This window comes from Buteo buteo, chromosome 26 (genome assembly GCF_964188355.1).
Source record: "Buteo buteo chromosome 26, bButBut1.hap1.1, whole genome shotgun sequence".
Taxonomy (NCBI): domain Eukaryota; kingdom Metazoa; phylum Chordata; class Aves; order Accipitriformes; family Accipitridae; genus Buteo; species Buteo buteo.
In genome coordinates, this window is record NC_134196.1 from 1,744,092 (window position 1) to 1,761,043 (window position 16,952).

Genomic DNA, 16,952 nt, shown 5'->3' on the forward strand with positions numbered 1-16,952 from the left:
TGATACAAGAGAAGGCCTGATAAAACTACAAGGAAAAAATTTAGACTCTACATAACTATGGATGTAAGAAAGACACTCTCTGATTGCATTTCTGAAAGCAGGAGAAACACCGTATTTTCATACTGCAAGAAAAAACAGGAGATGAGGCTTTGTGTGACATTTATTTTACAAAGGTCTGTGAATGAAAAGGGGCTGCAAAGCCTCCAGACAGAGAGCAGCAGGGAACAGGCTAGAAAAAACAAAGACCTGTTCCCTGCCTGTGGCAAAGGGATCCTCAGGGCACTGTGCTGACTGTGGGCTAGGTCACACACAGGTTGTAATGTGGACTTGCCTGCTCAAGATCATGAACAATCACTTAAAATGAAAGCCATTATTTTAGCTAAATTAGGAAGAGGTAAAAACCAGTGCTGCTAAATCATAAACCCAAGAAATTTCTAGACGGAAATATGACTTTGATTCACGACCACCCATATGACAATGCCCACATCCCTTTTTTTTCAACAATATCTAATGACACAGGTTCAATTTCCCTGTAAAGACAGCTCACAGATGCTTTGGAAAACATTACCCCACAGTAAAATGCTTTTGTTTTGGCAGGGGGAGAAAGGCCTGTTGCCTTTTACCTGCATGTGTTTCATGTTCTCAAAGAAGTCCATGTCAGGATCATGGCAGTTGGTCAACTGGACCAAGTCCCGGAATTCAGGATTTGCTGGGAACGTCTGAATGAGGCAGGAAAGCAATGATGTGTAGTCCTGCTGGATGCTCTGCAAATGGCAAGCAGTGAACATTAAGTACCCCTCAGAGAGGTTGCTACACACTCCTCAGAACAGCAGTGCTGTCATTTACAAATATTTCAGGCCAGCAAGTCCTATTCTTTGGTAGCAGCAAATACACCTGTATTTTGGACTGCACATTAATTAAAGTTTCTCCTCCAAAGCATAAACTACAACTAAGAAAAGCTGAACAATGGCAAAGAAACAAAAGACAAACGAGTTCTATCACTTTTTAGATTTTAATAAGATTTCAAATGAAGGGTAAGTTTACAGTGGGTATCTGCACTTCTTATCCCAGCAAGGGACTCGGAGAACTCATCCATAAATGCCTCATGTACCCTGGTGTCCTGAAGACAGCTGGAGATGTGTAATCAGATAACACTGCCTTACCTCAGTCTTACTCTTCAGCCCTCTTCTCACAGACTCCAGGAGAGTATGCTGGATTAACTCCTTGTAGTCATCTTCTGTGTGGTCAATTTCTGCCAGTCGGCGAATAAAACTGGTCAAGCAAAGGCTTGCATTGTCACTAAGAGCCATATCCCCCAGCTGAGTGGATGAAGAAATTGCACCACGTGAGTCTGGATACAACACCTTTTTCTCCCCAAAAGACTGGACTGAACAGTACCACCAGACACAACATAACAAGGCCTGTAGAGACCCAGTCACTCTTGAAATCCTTCCTGTAGAAGTTCTAGTCCTGAATTAATGCCCACCCTTCCAATCAGGAAAAATTCTTTTACATTTACCAGCAGGCCCATGTAACCAGGACATGCTGCAACAAAAAGAAAAGCAGCTTTTCAAGACTGTAATATGCCTTCTATACAGTACAAATGGACTGAACAGTTCCAGGGCTCACTGATAGAAAGGTGAACCGTGCTCAGGCGAGCGTTCTTGCTGCACTGTATTTGCCCATCCAGACACACAGATGAAAAGGCAAGTGGACAAAAATTAAAAACAGGTGTTTGTAAGAAGACTAAAATATGCTCACTGAAAGTTTCAGAGTGTCAAAAAACAGACAATGGAAATAATTTGGAAGGTAGATCCATCACAGACACATGGTGCACAAAACAAGAGAAGGAACATTCAGCCAACCTGGATGGTATAGAAGCAGTTGTGCATAACGGGGATGAGGAAGTCAATATCCACTGCTTGCATTTCCTTGATGTGGGCCGTGATTGACTGGAATGCTGACAGACGTACATCGAAGTCGATATCATCGAGATGTCGTTGATCAAAGGCATTCAGCTAAGATAGAGCAATAAGTCATTCATTAAAAAGGCCAGAAACATGACAATACAATCTTGGGGAAAAAAGTGAGCAAAGAAACTGCATACCTTAACAACATCAGTAATATATTTCAATTCACAGTCCAAATCAGATAAAGTCTAAAAAAAAAAACATAAAAGAAAACAGTCTAACTGTTATAGTTGTTAAAAATTTGGAGAACTCAAGACTTTACCACTTCAGAAAAAAAAAATAAAGCAAGCAACAGCATCAATCTTTCTCGTGTTACAAGCTTAAAAAGAGCCATTCTTCCTTAAGTTCAAAGATGTGTCTTTTAAGTTCCTGAGTTTCTAAATAACTACACTGAGTGTTTCCTGGGTTTTCCTGCTGAAAAAAAAGTTATGTAAGTCACTTCAAAGATGTACAAAACAACCCGACCGCTATAAATCAGTAAGAGAAGAATACAAATAAACATCATCTTCAGGATGCTGAAATCCATTCTTATTTCATGAAGATAGAGGATTTGTTAGGGATGAAGTATGCTTTACTTGGCTTCCCTTATACAAAAGAACCCTGGTGATGCTCACATCAACCAGGCTGTAAGCCAAAACTTTTAGAAATCTTCATGCAGCTCATTAATTTCTATCATATACAATTCTGTTACTTTCACCTAACAGATGATGTAGATTAAAAACGGTTTTAAGCTCATGTACAACAAAGATAAATACTGCTATTTATTTTGTTCTTGATCTCTTAGACTGAGTAAAAAAAGAACAGAAAGACATGTAAAAATGCAATACCTGAAATACCAAGCACAACTTATGTCGAGACAGTTTGTTCTGGATGACAGAAAAAAGCTTTGCCAGTGGTTTGAGAAAGGTTGTAGGGTTTGAGCAATGCCTCAGCAAGTTCTGCACTGTCTCCAGAATGTCAATCTCTGTACCCTGAAAGAGACAGATTACTGTCAATAAATATTGAAACCTCACGAGATTATTCCATTTCCTTGGGAAATATTTCAAGACAGAGTGAACTTAACCACTTTGCTGTATTTTATTCAGATCACAGATACTGAATAAGAACAAATTAGGAGGACACAACGTAATCATCAAATCTCTCAGAAGCACTTGCAACCTTTCAATTAGACACAAGCACAGTGTTGGAGAAGAGTGCCATCACAACCAAGACTTCTTTTTTGTGTCTCTCCTCAAATGACTCAAAGGTCAGGAGAACTAACAGAGCTTTAAAAAGCAGTCTTTCTTTAACTTGTGAAATGAACATTAACAGCACCATATACTTGTATGATCTTCCTGAATGGAAACCATGTATGGTCCCCTAATGACTCACAGATTTAAAACCAAAGAATCCTCTCTGAACAATTAAATGACCGCTTGCAAAGCAGAAGCTACAGGTTGCTGCCTAGCAGTTCTTTCTGCAAACCTAAAATCTCTCATTAAGCAACTGTATGTCTTTTAAGAAAAAAGAAGACCCAAGCCTGGATCCAAGGATTCAGGCAATCAAGCTGAATAATTGATAGATTCATCCATTGTAGATGGGACTATATTTCTGAAAACAAGGTTTAGCAGTGAGGGAAGCCCAGACAAAATAGTCTACCAATATTCTCAGTGCTTGATTTATTTAACAGTTTACAAAACCCTAAGCCATGGAGAGCTCTGCTTCCTTCAGCTGCAGCCCATATGCTTTGCATGTCTGAGGAATTCAGGATTTCAGGGAAGTTTCAGTTCTGAGATACACTTCTGTACCCACAAATGGATTCCTTAAGAGTGGAAGGACAACAGAACGGAAGCAGCAAATATGGGAGCATGTTAATAGCACTGTACAAAGTTTGCCTTTCATCCTGCAACAGACCAGTGTAGCACTGCCCATTACACAGCACGTACTACATACTCAACCATATGTATTCATATTGCCATCCAGATGCTGTGCCTTTGGATTTGGGGTGCATAAAATCCACAGTGAAGAGCAGCATTTATTTCAAACACTACAAGGAATTTGGTGGATCGACTACAGTGGCAAAGGAGGTAAAGACTGCATAAAAACTTCTGCAGACCTTCCCCATGAAAAGGGGGAAGAGAGTCAGCCTGGGCACTGGCATCCCTGCAAAGTATCCAGTAACTCGTACATATCAACATGCAATGTCACAGCGTTCTGAGCAGACTACAAATACATGAAAACTTGATTTCTGGCTAATCATGAGAAATGGCATGTAATCAGTAAGATTTTTAACTGCATCTTAAAGAAATATACTTTATTAAAAGAAAAACATATGTTTAATAGGGAGGGAAAGTAATTTCTACCTACCTGCTCCATGTTACTCTGATAAAGGAAAGGGAGAAGAAGGCTCACAAGCACTGAATTCTGACTCTTTTCTTGTATAAATTTGCTGATCCTGCACAATGAGACAAGGTAATTTACCATTCCATATCAATCCAATCACCAGTATAGAGCAAAAAAGAACTCAGTCAGCACTAGTGCCCTATCACAGGGCTTTGTCAGCCCATCCAGGCTAATAGACCGTACCCACCAAAATCATGGTATCAGCCCAAGCATTCAGTTCCCAAGCATTTCTGTACCTTTTCCTACCCCCAAGAGGCACTGGCTTTAAGTGCCAGCAACAGAAACAGCTAGAATCAATTTCCGTAAACTTTTCACCTCAGTCACCAGCAACTTGCAGGTATTTTTAACTGTTCTAATTTTAAATAGTTTGAGACTTAATGTTTTTTAATTTGGACCTATTACAAAAAACCTCTTTCTTCCTCCTTCCTTCCACCTTTTTAAGTGTTTTGAGCTTTAAAGAATCACTTACTTAGAAAGTATACTCAGCTCTTTGCTGACTTGAGCTCTATACTTCTTCTTTTTCACCTTCTCCATGCTTAACATTGTTTTGCTGAAGTACTGAAGTATGGCAGGAACGTGAGGCAGAACCAAGCGGCAACCTAGGCTGAGGGTCTCTGTAAGGGATACAACAGTTAGCAACACCCAACTCTGCGCTGCAAACAACAGAAGGGAGATCCAACCATACACAAAGAGGGAAATGCAGACAAAGGAGGTTACATCAATGGAAAATCAATGGGATCTATGAATGTGCAGGGCAGCTGACTGCTGGGAACGTGCACCAACACTTGCTGAGACCGAGTCTACCGTGTCTGAGCTGGGACCAAGGAAAGCACACACAGAGAATAAAAGCTCTCCTCACAGATTTCAGTAACAGCCCCAGTAAGCGTGGGCTCATCAAAAGGTACCAAGGATGTTCCTCAAAGGTAGTAACCATCTCCTAAAATGGCTGGAGCATTTATAGATGTTGTTTTCTTTACTCTACCACCAACCTCTTGTGCAAATCAAAGCTGCCATAACAAGGGCACAGCAGTAAGTGGTCTTCTTTCCACTACCTTTGAGTGTTGCAGGTGAAAGATGGCTCCACAGCATCAAACACAGCACACCACCACCCCCTCCTGTCTACTACCACTCAAAGATAAAAGGAATCAATGGCAGATCTTTCTTGTCAGGGAGCACAGACTAAACATGAAAGTGATACATGATCACGTGCATATGGGGAGTAAGCCTTTATATAAAACTTGATGCTAGGCTCAGGGTCAAGTCAGTGATGCAGCTCTTAAAGTTATCATATCAGTCAAAGCTTCACAGACAAAACAGGTCAACACCACAAACATTTTCCTTCTTCATAAGGAATTTCTCCATGCTCAGGACCCTGACACTCAAATGTGGATCTCAACAGTCATTAGACAAGCAGGACTTTACAGTTTTTTAGCATGTCAAGACAAATTTGTACACTGACGTTTCCACTCCACTGGGAGGTCTCCTTCCCTGGTATTCTCAGCCAGTGCAAAGACAACCTCATCATAATCTAACACCTCCATCCAAAGCACCCAACAGGCCTCTCACGACTCTTACGCAGGCATACCTTCTGTCATGTCTCCAGTGACCATGACAACACAGTCAGTCACGCTCAAACTGGAAACCTGCTCAGTGGGTTCAAAATCTGGGCTGTTGAGAAGGCTATCAGCTATGTCCATCACAAGACTGGATGTGGCCTCAGACAGATTCTTGGCTGACAGCACAGCAAACACATTTGACAGTATATCACACTCCGGGTGATCTGGCTGTTGCTTGGCCAGCAAGGGGAAATACCTGAGAGAAAGATTATAAAAAAGGCTGGCTGAAAATTTAAGTTCAGAACTTTATATATAATTCTTTTGTGCAAAAAGTCACACCAAAAGATAATGACTATCTGCTACTTCAAACAAGGAAAAAGCCCAAAAAATGAACAACGTCATGAAAAATAGAATGAAGGGAGGTTGAGAGGTCATCAGGTCCCTTTTCTTGCTTCAAGATAGCATCATCTAAACCTAACCCTTTCTCCATAGATGTTTGTCCAAGTCTTCTGTTAGTTTGCTCCTAACCTAATGATCCAAGACCATCTTTTTACAGAAGTTTGTATACAAGTTCTTCATGCCTACAAATTATGTGTCTTAAAACAGATACTGAATCTTCCTAGCAAAGGAAAAGCAGTGAGTCTGTGGAAAAGGCAAAAATCACTCAAGACAGCCGAGCTGGAATTTTTCACAGTGTCTGCATCAAAAAAAACCTCTCCTACAACTTTCAGTATCAGAATCTCAGTCACAGATTCTGTGCTGAACGTGCCCACATTCTTTCATAAAATAGAAAGAAATAGGGAATCAAAAAACATGAATGAAATTATATATTGTAAAACTGACTTGGCACCTGCTAAGACTAAGAAGTCATTGGTCAACACATGGACATATTCTAAGAAGTCAGCCCTCCTCCTCACCTGTCAGCTGGTTTGGGGCTACATATGTGCTTAAGTTGTTAATATATGGGAAAAGCAGCCCACTAAAAAGAGAGTAACTGCATAAATTGGAAAGCTTCCCAACTGCATCTGGACTACTATCAAAAGAATAATGGCCTAATGGAAAAAGAAAATATAAGTTCTGACACAATTATTCATAACCTGTTAGTGTGCTCTCTCTTCCTTGAATTTCGTGTACTCAGGAGAAGTACTTATGCCTCTTTGTGAGGAGAACACTTACCTGGGATTCTTACTCCATGTGTGAATGAGTTTGAGCAGAAAAGTTGGAGAATACTGACTCTCTGAAGCCAACCTGCAGACCTAAAGGAGATAAAAATCAGATACCAATACAACACGAGTAGGTAAAGCCACTTAAAAACCTCACCTCTAACAAAGACCTCACTACAATCCATAGTTTACCTTTTTTAGAAAGTGATTTCATCATCATTTTTCCAGCTTCCTCAGTACTTGTGGAATCACTCTTAGATTATCTTACTTGTATTTATACACTATTCCAGCTACCATATTTGCCCTCCCCTTGAAACTGGCTCCCCATGGAGCCTCACATTTGCTGCAGAGACCTAACAACCTCTCCCAGACATACCTACAAGATCTCAAGCGCAACACCCAAACCTCAGTCCTCCCACTCTTCCTATGCCGTGGCCGCAGCACCTCCCATTCCAGCATCTGCTCTGTGTCTCCATGGCCTTGCTGCTATAAAAGCACCCCCTCCGCTCAAGGAGAGGTTCGAGCACTGCACTGCACCCCAGGAATGGGATCTCCTAACAGGGTTCTGTGTCCAAAACCACTCCACCTAAGAGTTGCCCAGCCTCAGCCCTACACAGTAGCTGCTGCTCCTTCACATGACTGGACACAGGCAAAAGAGACCCAGTGCTCAGGTCTGGCTCCCTCCTCTCTGCCACTCTGCAACCCAACAGGCTGCACGCAAGTCACACAGCTGGATTTCCACCCTGACCACAGCTGGACTGTCAGCAGGGCACTGCTAGTGAACACACAGGCAGGGAATGCTCCAGTGCATTTGGTGGCAATAGCCAGAATGGCGCATGTGGGGTTTGGACTAGCTCAGTCTGGGCTCAAGGCCTGCACATAACAGAAAAGAAAGCAGGTCTGACCATCACAACCAGGGTCTTAGAAAGCTTCTTCTCCTGCCCCCAAAGGCTGGTAATGTTATTGCTGTGCATAAAACAGAGCTTTTCTGAATGCTGTACAATGAAGAGTAAACCGTTAATCCAATCCTGCAGGAATGCTGCTGTGCAGGCTAAAGATATTGAGCCTCTGCAGCAAATTCCTGGGGTATGAAGGGCAGCAAACTCCAGTTCCAAGTACAACAGGCTTAAAACAATTTTCCCTCTCCAGGAATTTTTATACACCTCAGTTCCATAGCCTTAAAAAAGGAAAGCACACAAGTCAAATGACTCTTCTGCCAAAACCAAATCTTCCTGCAGTTCACCAGTAGAGACTGCCTTTAGAGGGAGCTTCTGGATCACACTACCATCCAAGCTCCAAAACCAGCTCTGTCTTCCTGACATTGATAAGGACAACAGGACTTACAACTATTTAACAACAATTTTACATCTTGTTCAGATTTACTTAGCATTTCCAAACACAATACTCCCCGAAAGCATTAACTGCTTTGCTGACTTAAAGCCCGAACCACATGCTTGAACTGCTCTGGGACTGCAGTAAATGTTCACTGCTTTGCCCATGTGGCACCCTGGCCTTGAAAAGACTCCATGGACAAACCAGGAACATAAAACTCTCTGGTGCTCAGCACAGTGAAATAGAGAGCTATATGCACGGCCTGAAACGATTTTATGTACTGTTTGTCCACATATACATACTACACATCACATGTTGTTACTGGTAGAGCAGAGAAACAGGGTAGGAGTAAACAAACACAATGTTTAGAGATCTGGGGTTTCCTAGACCACAGCAGTTACTCCTGGTGCTCTCTGACAGGCTTTTTTGCTGCAAGGAAGTTGGACATTTGGATACCTCAAAAACCTCAGTGGAAGAGCTCCGTTGAAGTCAGCCCATCTCGCTCGGTTACCCTTTGGGTGGAGGCGACTGCCTTTAGAGCAGAGACAACCCAGCACAGGCATTCCCTGATAACCTCAGAGCCCAGTGCACCAACACCACCAGCAGAATCTCATTTTTAATACTGTGTGTTCTCTCTTCCCCTCACAATAGCGCATCTTCCCAACTCAGAGGTGATCTGAATTTCTCTGATGAAGGCCACAACCCTGTGCTTTGTCACTGTGCTCAAACGGGACTCCCAGCAAGCAGGTACAAGAGCACACAGCCCACTGACAGACCCTGCTGGGTCCTTCTTTTCCTGCAGCAGCACTTGTTTCAAGAGTCCCCTACCACAGGCCCAATAACCATCTCACAGAAAAGTAACAAAGTGCACCTAGAACTGACTAGTATTACTTTGCTTCCCTGAAGCATCCAGGGAAGAAGTTTGCTTCTGTGCTTAAAGAACAAAGAAATGGCATCCATTTTATTCAGATGAATTAATTTGTACTTCAGCCTATGATTAGATTCTTCCAGGACAAATCAGACATGAGCCAAGAAAATGGCCTTACAGAGACACATCAGAATGCCAGAATCTGTCTGAGGCCGCATCCAATCTTGTGACGGTCATAGCTGACATGATGGACTCCAGTGTAGCTGGAGTTCTCCGAATGGTGTATGTTATACACAAGCTGTTTGAAAGAACAAGAAATACTTACCTGAGGCCATACAACTGCATGGAAAACTGCATCAATCTCTTCCACACTAAAGCTGTAGGTCTCATAATCAGAAAAAAACTCTGCCACAAGCTTGAGTCCAAGACGTCTCAAATTCTTCAGTGGATTAATCAACCTAGGCTGGACCTGTAAAAACAAAACAAAACCCCAGTAAGACCTTTGCAGAACAACTACTAACTATTTTCTCTGAAATTAAATACAGCAATTCATTGACCACAGATACAACCTTTGCTGGAACTATCACAGTGTTCTTCTGTTTTCTCCTGTAACTTGTTCACAGTAGCAATCTACCTCTCACAGCTGACCTCAATTTTTCTAAGAGGTGCCTATTCCTGCACTGAGTCAGTTACACAGGACTCCTTCAGCTCATGAAAATCCATGCTGACAGGTTTGCAGTAGCATCTGCCCTTTTTGGACAAAATGCAGAAAGCTACACCACAGTTAAATTTCCAGTCCTGACACTTAAATAATTCTCTTTTGCACAGGAAAGGACCCAAATCAGCTCTCAAAAACGGAGTTGTACTTTGCACACTGAAATCTACTGGGAAGAAAATAAATCAACAGACAAGGAGAAGGGGGAGAAGTAGAGAAGGCAAGAATATGAATCACTTCCTCCAGCAGCGCAGGGGAGGAGTATAGCATTTGGTTACAGGAGGATGCTTCCTGTACCCATTTAGCAGTTACATTCCATAGCCCTTCTTGGGGAAAATACTTCAGTAAGAAAATCAGCCACACAGCTAATCATGAAGTTATTCATGCACTGCTGCATTCTGACTCTTCTCCCCGAGAAGAGTCCTGACTTGAGTAACCTAAAATGCTTCCATACTGTGCAATGCAGCTCACAGCACAAACATGAGGTAGCTCCCCAGTGCAGAGGTACTGAACTCCAGTCTCAGAAACAACAGAGCCACATCAGAGCAAATAAAGGCTGCTGTCCAAGACTGGACCTATCTCTTGCATTCCTCAGAGTCTCCGGTACATATCACGATCCCCCAAACAGAATAAACACTTACATCTCTTATTTTGCAAAGCAGCTTTGGTGTCAAAGCCTCACTGAAAGACATCACAATTTTTTCATCTGATATACCTATGGACTTCTGAAGACACTACCCTCTACCATGCAATACACTTCTATACCCCCTTTACACCTAAAATCACAGGTAAAAAGACAAAGACAAGATGGTGGAAAATGTACCAAACTCTTGCCCAGGACCTCTTAGGTTGGGCTGAATGTGTACTAAAGGTGTGCAATCAGCTTCCAGGCAGCAAACGAGCTGCTTGAGGGGCCAAAGAAAGCACAAACCAGGCTGCTATTGCTCACGGTGACACCCAACTGAAATAATTTTGGGCCTCCCACTGTTCAATCGCCATAAGAGCAGTGCTCTGAGATTGAGTCTTTGAGAGGACAAAGAAACTCAATGCTGAACACAATAAGTAGGAAATGGTAAATGAATAATTTGGCTTAAAACGGTCAAAGTTGATGTTTAACTCTCCAGGCAGTATCAGCCTGCAATAAATTACTCTCAAATTCCAAGAATGTCTTCTAATCATTAGCCAAGATAAACAGATTTCTCACACTCTTCCTTGAGCTTTTAACATCTCATGGGCTAATGAAGTGCTAAATTAAGTTCAGACAAATGACAGACTGTCACTCCGCACATTACATAATGATGACAGGATTACCGTAGTAACTGTGGCAAAACGTGACTATCCCAGCGATGAATGAAGCAGCTTTTAAAACTCCTTCCCAGTTTAAAACATGTAGGCACATGCAATCCATTGCTTAAGTCAGACTATGGGATGCTGCTGTCCTAAAGTTTGCTTACCCCCTTCATAAATGAAGACAGTTGCAAGGTTCTGTGCAGCCTGCAGGCAACTATGGGACCTTGGATGCCGTGTCTGATGGACTGTTTCCAAGGCAAGTTCTAACCTCGAATGCTCACAGATGGGTCTTGGCAAGAACACACGTGCACGGTGACAAAACATTCGTTACCTAACACCACTTGCTCAGTCTACCATCACAGAATTACTTTCAACACACCACTTGCTCAGTCTATCATCACATAATTCCTTTCAACACCTCAGCGATGATGATGACTGTGCAGTTTGCTTGTTTCACACCTAATATACAATCACCGGACCAGACGAGTTTTCCTTTTCCTATTTGGACTGAAGCCTGGCAAAGGCACTGGTTTCAGAAAGATAGAAAAGCCTGGCTCAATGTCATAGTTTCCTAACAGCTGGCAACAGACCCCCTTGAGCTGGCTGAGCTAGAGCTCAGGGATCTCTGTGCTGCTGTCCTGGGCACAGGGCAGCAGTAAGCCAACATACCCCATCTTTAGGTGAAGCCAATCTTTAACAGAATGTTTTCCTCATCTGACCCTTTCTGCACGTACAACCATTGCACAGCAAGGGAAAACACATTCACAGTGCTCTGCAGATACCTGGCTGAAACCCAAATCGTGACACTGGATTAGCATGATTACTCCTGATACAGAGCTGAATATGCTTCTAGTGTGCTGAAAGCATGGCTGGTAGCCATGTTGTCCCTGTGTGTCATGACAGGAGACAGTCACTGTAGATAATCACTGTGATCATCCACAATGCTGAGTTCCCCTGGGGTCTAGCACTGCAACAAAACACCTCAAAGATGTTTTGCTCTAAAGTCCTCAGGCAAGGAACTTTAAATCCTCTCCTTCCCCTGCTGATATGTTTTATCCTTGCAGCCAAGCAACTACATCTTTAAGGCCAATTTCAACTTCCAGCCATAGAATCTTGTTACATCCTTACAACAAATCACTTAGCTGCCCCTCACACCCATCTCTCCACAGAGCAGGCAGGTAGCAACGCACAGAGGTCACCTCCAACTCTCTCTTCAGTAACTCAAACAAAAATGCAGTCCAAAGCAGCTTTCCAAATACATTTAATCTGCCTGCACTACCTGAGCCCTGTAGCACTTTCAGACAAGTATCATTGGCCTCTGTTTCGACAGACATCTAATTGCTAAACTTCACTCCATGCTGGCATTAAACTTATCTTTACCTGAACCAGCGAAGGTGTGTGTACATGTGCAAGCTAAGGGGAGGAGGAGGGAAAGGAATTTAATTTACATGTTTGTTTGTATATCATTTGCATATATTGTACCTTCTCTCTTTGCTGGAGGATGCAGGATACCACAGCCGTCATGCAGAGCAGAATCTGTAGAATTTCAGGCAGGTACTGATGGATCAAATGTCCCATGTTTTTCAACACAACTTCGAGACCATTGAAGAGGCTATGCTGACGCCCAAGAGGCAGGACTTTAGCTAAATCCAGCTCTGACATACTTCGAAGCACTGCAGTCTGGCAAGGCCCTGCAACAGGCAAAGGGACAGCAACTTATCTAGAGAAGCCCCATGAAGATATTCACTACCAAAAATAATTTTCTGTGAAAAATAGTATCATCTGGCCCTAAATTGCAGATCCTCACATTCAGCTTTTTACATAAGGACAGCTCTAGGTATCCATCTCTCTCTGACACTCAGACATCTCCCACTGCTACAGTATCAGAGCACTTTACAACCTTTGTTTATTGCCATCACATGCAGGCTAGCTTACAATGCCAGCAATTGCTCATTCCTGGCCTGCTACAGCTTACTTGCACAGCTGTGGCAGTCATTAAGTTCTTCTGACCTTGAACCTGTAAAACAGAGCAATCGTGCTTTGTAAGAAAAAACTCAAGGGAATCTCAGTCCTTAGCAGAAGTTTACTTTCATCCTTCCAAGGCACTGTTAGAGACAAACTGAAGCACATAACAGTACTGAACATATTTAACCTCCCACATCTCTACAGGTCAGGAAGTAGCATACCCCCAGGTTCTACTGCCTGTACCTACCATTACTGAATTGCTTCACAGCTTCAAAGAGTAGATCCAAGAACATCCGTATCTCTTCTGGCAGTGAGCCGGCAAGAAATCGCAGAACGATTGACATGCGAGTGCCCGCCGAAGACTTGCCCTGCGTTTTGCTCCCTGTTTTGTTTCTCATTCTGCCATAGAGAATTCTTCAAGAGCCAAAAAGAGGTTGCATTAGCTTTCAGCAAGCCATCTGCTTCCTAGCCTCTTATTCTGCAGGAGAAACTCCATATAAAATATTCTCTAGCGAGAACAAGCTGAGTGGAAGTCCCCTCTTCAGGGTCTCCACTGAATTACTACACATTGCCCAAAACCATCCCAGTGAAAGATCAGCTTCTGCTACTACAATGGAAGCTTTGCTGGAGACTTCAGGTATAAAACTAGTTATCTGCACAACTTGCATCACTATATCTTAATAAAAATAAGTGGCAATACTCGGTGAACTGAAATGTTCTCACAGTTCTCTGTAAGCCACAGCAGAAACAGTATTTACCAAAATGCTGTTTTTAAAGAAAACACCATTTGCATAACACATTACATAAATGTGTTAATAAGGAAACCATACAGAACATCACAAACTAAGTCATCAAACCATATCATTAACCATAGGTTTATCTCAACTGTTTAAAACGAGAAGCAGCAGCTTTACATCTCTGCTCATGCTACTTTGACATGAAACTTTTAAACCCACACTTCATGACACACCTCATAAGAACAGGGATGAGATCTGGTCGATGCTCCATTTTTACCACTGCGGTCTCCTCAGAAATACTGAAGTGGACTATTTCTTCTTTAAAACTCTTGTCCTCCAGTAGCCTTTGCAAATTCTCCCTGAGAATAATAAACATTATTTGAGGGCAGGTAGGGTTACAAAAATAAACAGACACACACACATGCATCTATACCTAATTACCTACCTATCTAATCTATGCTGTATATAAAATATTAAAGTACTATGTTCCCACTCTTTTATCAGAAAATATTTTAAACCCCAGCAAGTTCAAGCTAATTATGTAGCAAAGTACCTCCTGGACATATTCTGAAGCGATTATTCAAACACAAACTACAGTTTTTATGCTGTCACTTTGGGTGTTTATGACTCACCACTACAAAAGACCCCTTTGAAAATGATGCAACTACTAAGCACACACTATTCTGGGACAGAATGAAAGCGATGCCATTTTCCTGAAAACCAAAAAGAGACACTGACCAACCTCAAGACCTTATTATTTCATTTTACATAGGAAATATACAGCTGGCTAAAATTAAAATTTATACATACGTCTTCAACAAATACAGGGAAGGATCTCTCTTCGAGGCAACTGACCCCAAGCAGGCTTCTGATATGACAGCAGGCTCATTCACAGATGCTAAAATAATATAAAAGCTTTTACCTGTATGGCAGTAGATGAGGATGCTTGTATGTCATTATACAGTCAAGAGCTATTCTCTGTACACTTTGATCTTGATGGGACAGTAACTGCAAATGACGAAAGAAAGAAGTTGAGTCTCTATCTAGAGTTGAGTCCCTATTGAAAATAGTGAAACAACCCAAAGGATCCAAGGTCATGGACTAACTTATCAAAATGAAACAGAATGTATGTGTTGCCAGTATAAAGCCAAGATGTGAATACACAACAGTCACTCATAAAAAGTGGACACAGCTGCTGGTAACTCATATATACTTCCCCCCCATCTACATAGGATAGTTATAATATTTGGGTTTTTGTAATTGTCTTTTGGACCACCGTCAGCTTGCGTTTTCAACCTCCAAAACCAGTTACCAGTTATGTATTTGGGAAGACCGGATTAAAAAGCAGGCTACCCAAACCAGTAAGTGATAAAGTAATCTCTCTTCTTATGTCAGGCTGTTCTTCACACACTGTTTCGACCTTTACACATCTGTTCAATATTTTTGTAAGAATAAAAGCAAACACATGGACCAACTCTTTTCCGAAGCAAAACTCTGAGGTTGACTGAAACAGAGTGGATGTTCTTTAGAGATTCTCAAATCTGGGGACTAATGAATGGACCTTCCAACTCCCACACCAGGTACCAGATGAAACCCAGGGAACTAACAAGTTCATGCCACTTAGTACAGTTCTACAGCCCACTGACCGCAGCCTCAGGGAACACAAATTGGGAACAATTAGAGCAAACCCTAATGATCTCAACAAATCCACAAATCAGGAACCAAGAAAACCTAGTAAAATTAATAAAACACCCTTTTAAGGAGTGTAGGATAAAGACTTACAATCCCTCTTCAGAGTCCTATTTTTCACAATCCCTTCAGGGAAATCCCTCAAAAAGGAATCTTATCAAACTGAGTATTCTTCAGGAACAAATTCTGTTTTCTTTATTTGATGCAAAATGATCCGTTGTTCACACTGACCCTACTCTCTGTACATACAACACTGTAGGAGAAGGACAAATCTCCTTGGGTCTTTGCCAAGCGTTGGATTCAAAATCCTCTTCCAGATCCTGCCGCACAAATGGAACAGACTCCCTCTACAGCCACTCCTCCACCTTGCCAAAGACTACCACTTGTCTGTGCCAGATCTGTTTGCATGAGCCACTCCTGACAAACTAAGCCAGGTATCTCCCGCAGGTCTTTGCTAAAGGGGCTCATATCAAGTGAAGCCTGCTAGGAAGCCCTCTCAACGACAGCTCCTTTTTCAGCTATCATGCCTGGGTTCAGAAAGTGACAGGCTTCTGCTGTCTCAGACACTGCATTCAAATAACAATGAGTTCACTTATCAGCAGTAATTCTAAAAGCCAGCAAATAGCATCACCTGGGTATATAATGCGTTCAACTTCTGCTCCAGATACAACGCACGAGGATTCGAGAATTTAGAGAAAACTTGTAAGTGGGCTATTAGTTGCCTGTAAAACCAAACAAAAAAAAATTTTTTTTTAAATGACCAGAAGAGAGAATCCTGCATTATCATAAACAAATGGAGACCTTTTATTAAAACTGATTAACAAGAAAGAAAAAAAAAATACCACACAAGAGGATCCCTAGTCTACAGGCCTCCATTTCAGAGACACAGTGAGAATTATCTTGTTCCCTCTCCTAAGCAGCCCTTTCCAGCTGTCACTTCACTGCACAGAGAAGCTCTAGATGGGCTCAGCTTTTGACGAGAAAGGAATACAAACAGCCAGGATGCAGACTGTGCTGAACTTATGCTGGGCTGCAAGCACAGATAGGACTCAGTTCCTCTAGAAGTGGCTGTGTCATCCCACATCTGCCCTATGTCCACTTTGTGGGAGAGGAGAGAGATGACCAGGATAAGGAAGGTGTGAGATCTCCTCTACCATATGCGCTGTGGGGCTGGCAGAGGCTGTCCTCGTCCAGCTGCTCCCCCTGGTAGTTTACACTGAACTCTCCAGACACTCAGCTGGGCCACTCTCCCCCATGGGCTCGGCCGAAGGACAGGACGAGTACA

General features: G+C 42.3%; 1 protein-coding gene across 2 annotated transcripts in view; it reads right to left on the reverse strand.

Annotated features, from left to right (window-relative positions):
* UTP20 (UTP20 small subunit processome component) overlaps positions 1 to 16,952 on the reverse strand; it is a 64,835-nt gene that overhangs the window by 23,289 nt on the left and 24,594 nt on the right. For both annotated transcript variants that reach the window (XR_012654470.1, XM_075057996.1), the window contains exons 23-37: positions 16,299 to 16,389; positions 14,901 to 14,986; positions 14,212 to 14,337; positions 13,489 to 13,655; positions 12,759 to 12,967; positions 9,597 to 9,740; positions 7,085 to 7,164; positions 5,938 to 6,164; positions 4,822 to 4,966; positions 4,317 to 4,404; positions 2,798 to 2,941; positions 2,108 to 2,158; positions 1,866 to 2,018; positions 1,164 to 1,319; positions 624 to 764 (exon numbers count right to left, since the gene is read on the reverse strand). Coding sequence is in view for 1 of the 2 variants with exons in the window: in XM_075057996.1 (XP_074914097.1) it covers positions 624 to 764; positions 1,164 to 1,319; positions 1,866 to 2,018; positions 2,108 to 2,158; positions 2,798 to 2,941; positions 4,317 to 4,404; positions 4,822 to 4,966; positions 5,938 to 6,164; positions 7,085 to 7,164; positions 9,597 to 9,740; positions 12,759 to 12,967; positions 13,489 to 13,655; positions 14,212 to 14,337; positions 14,901 to 14,986; positions 16,299 to 16,389 (2,008 nt within the window). In the remaining variant the exon portion in view is untranslated. The remainder of the gene's footprint in view (positions 1 to 623; positions 765 to 1,163; positions 1,320 to 1,865; positions 2,019 to 2,107; positions 2,159 to 2,797; positions 2,942 to 4,316; positions 4,405 to 4,821; positions 4,967 to 5,937; positions 6,165 to 7,084; positions 7,165 to 9,596; positions 9,741 to 12,758; positions 12,968 to 13,488; positions 13,656 to 14,211; positions 14,338 to 14,900; positions 14,987 to 16,298; positions 16,390 to 16,952) is intronic.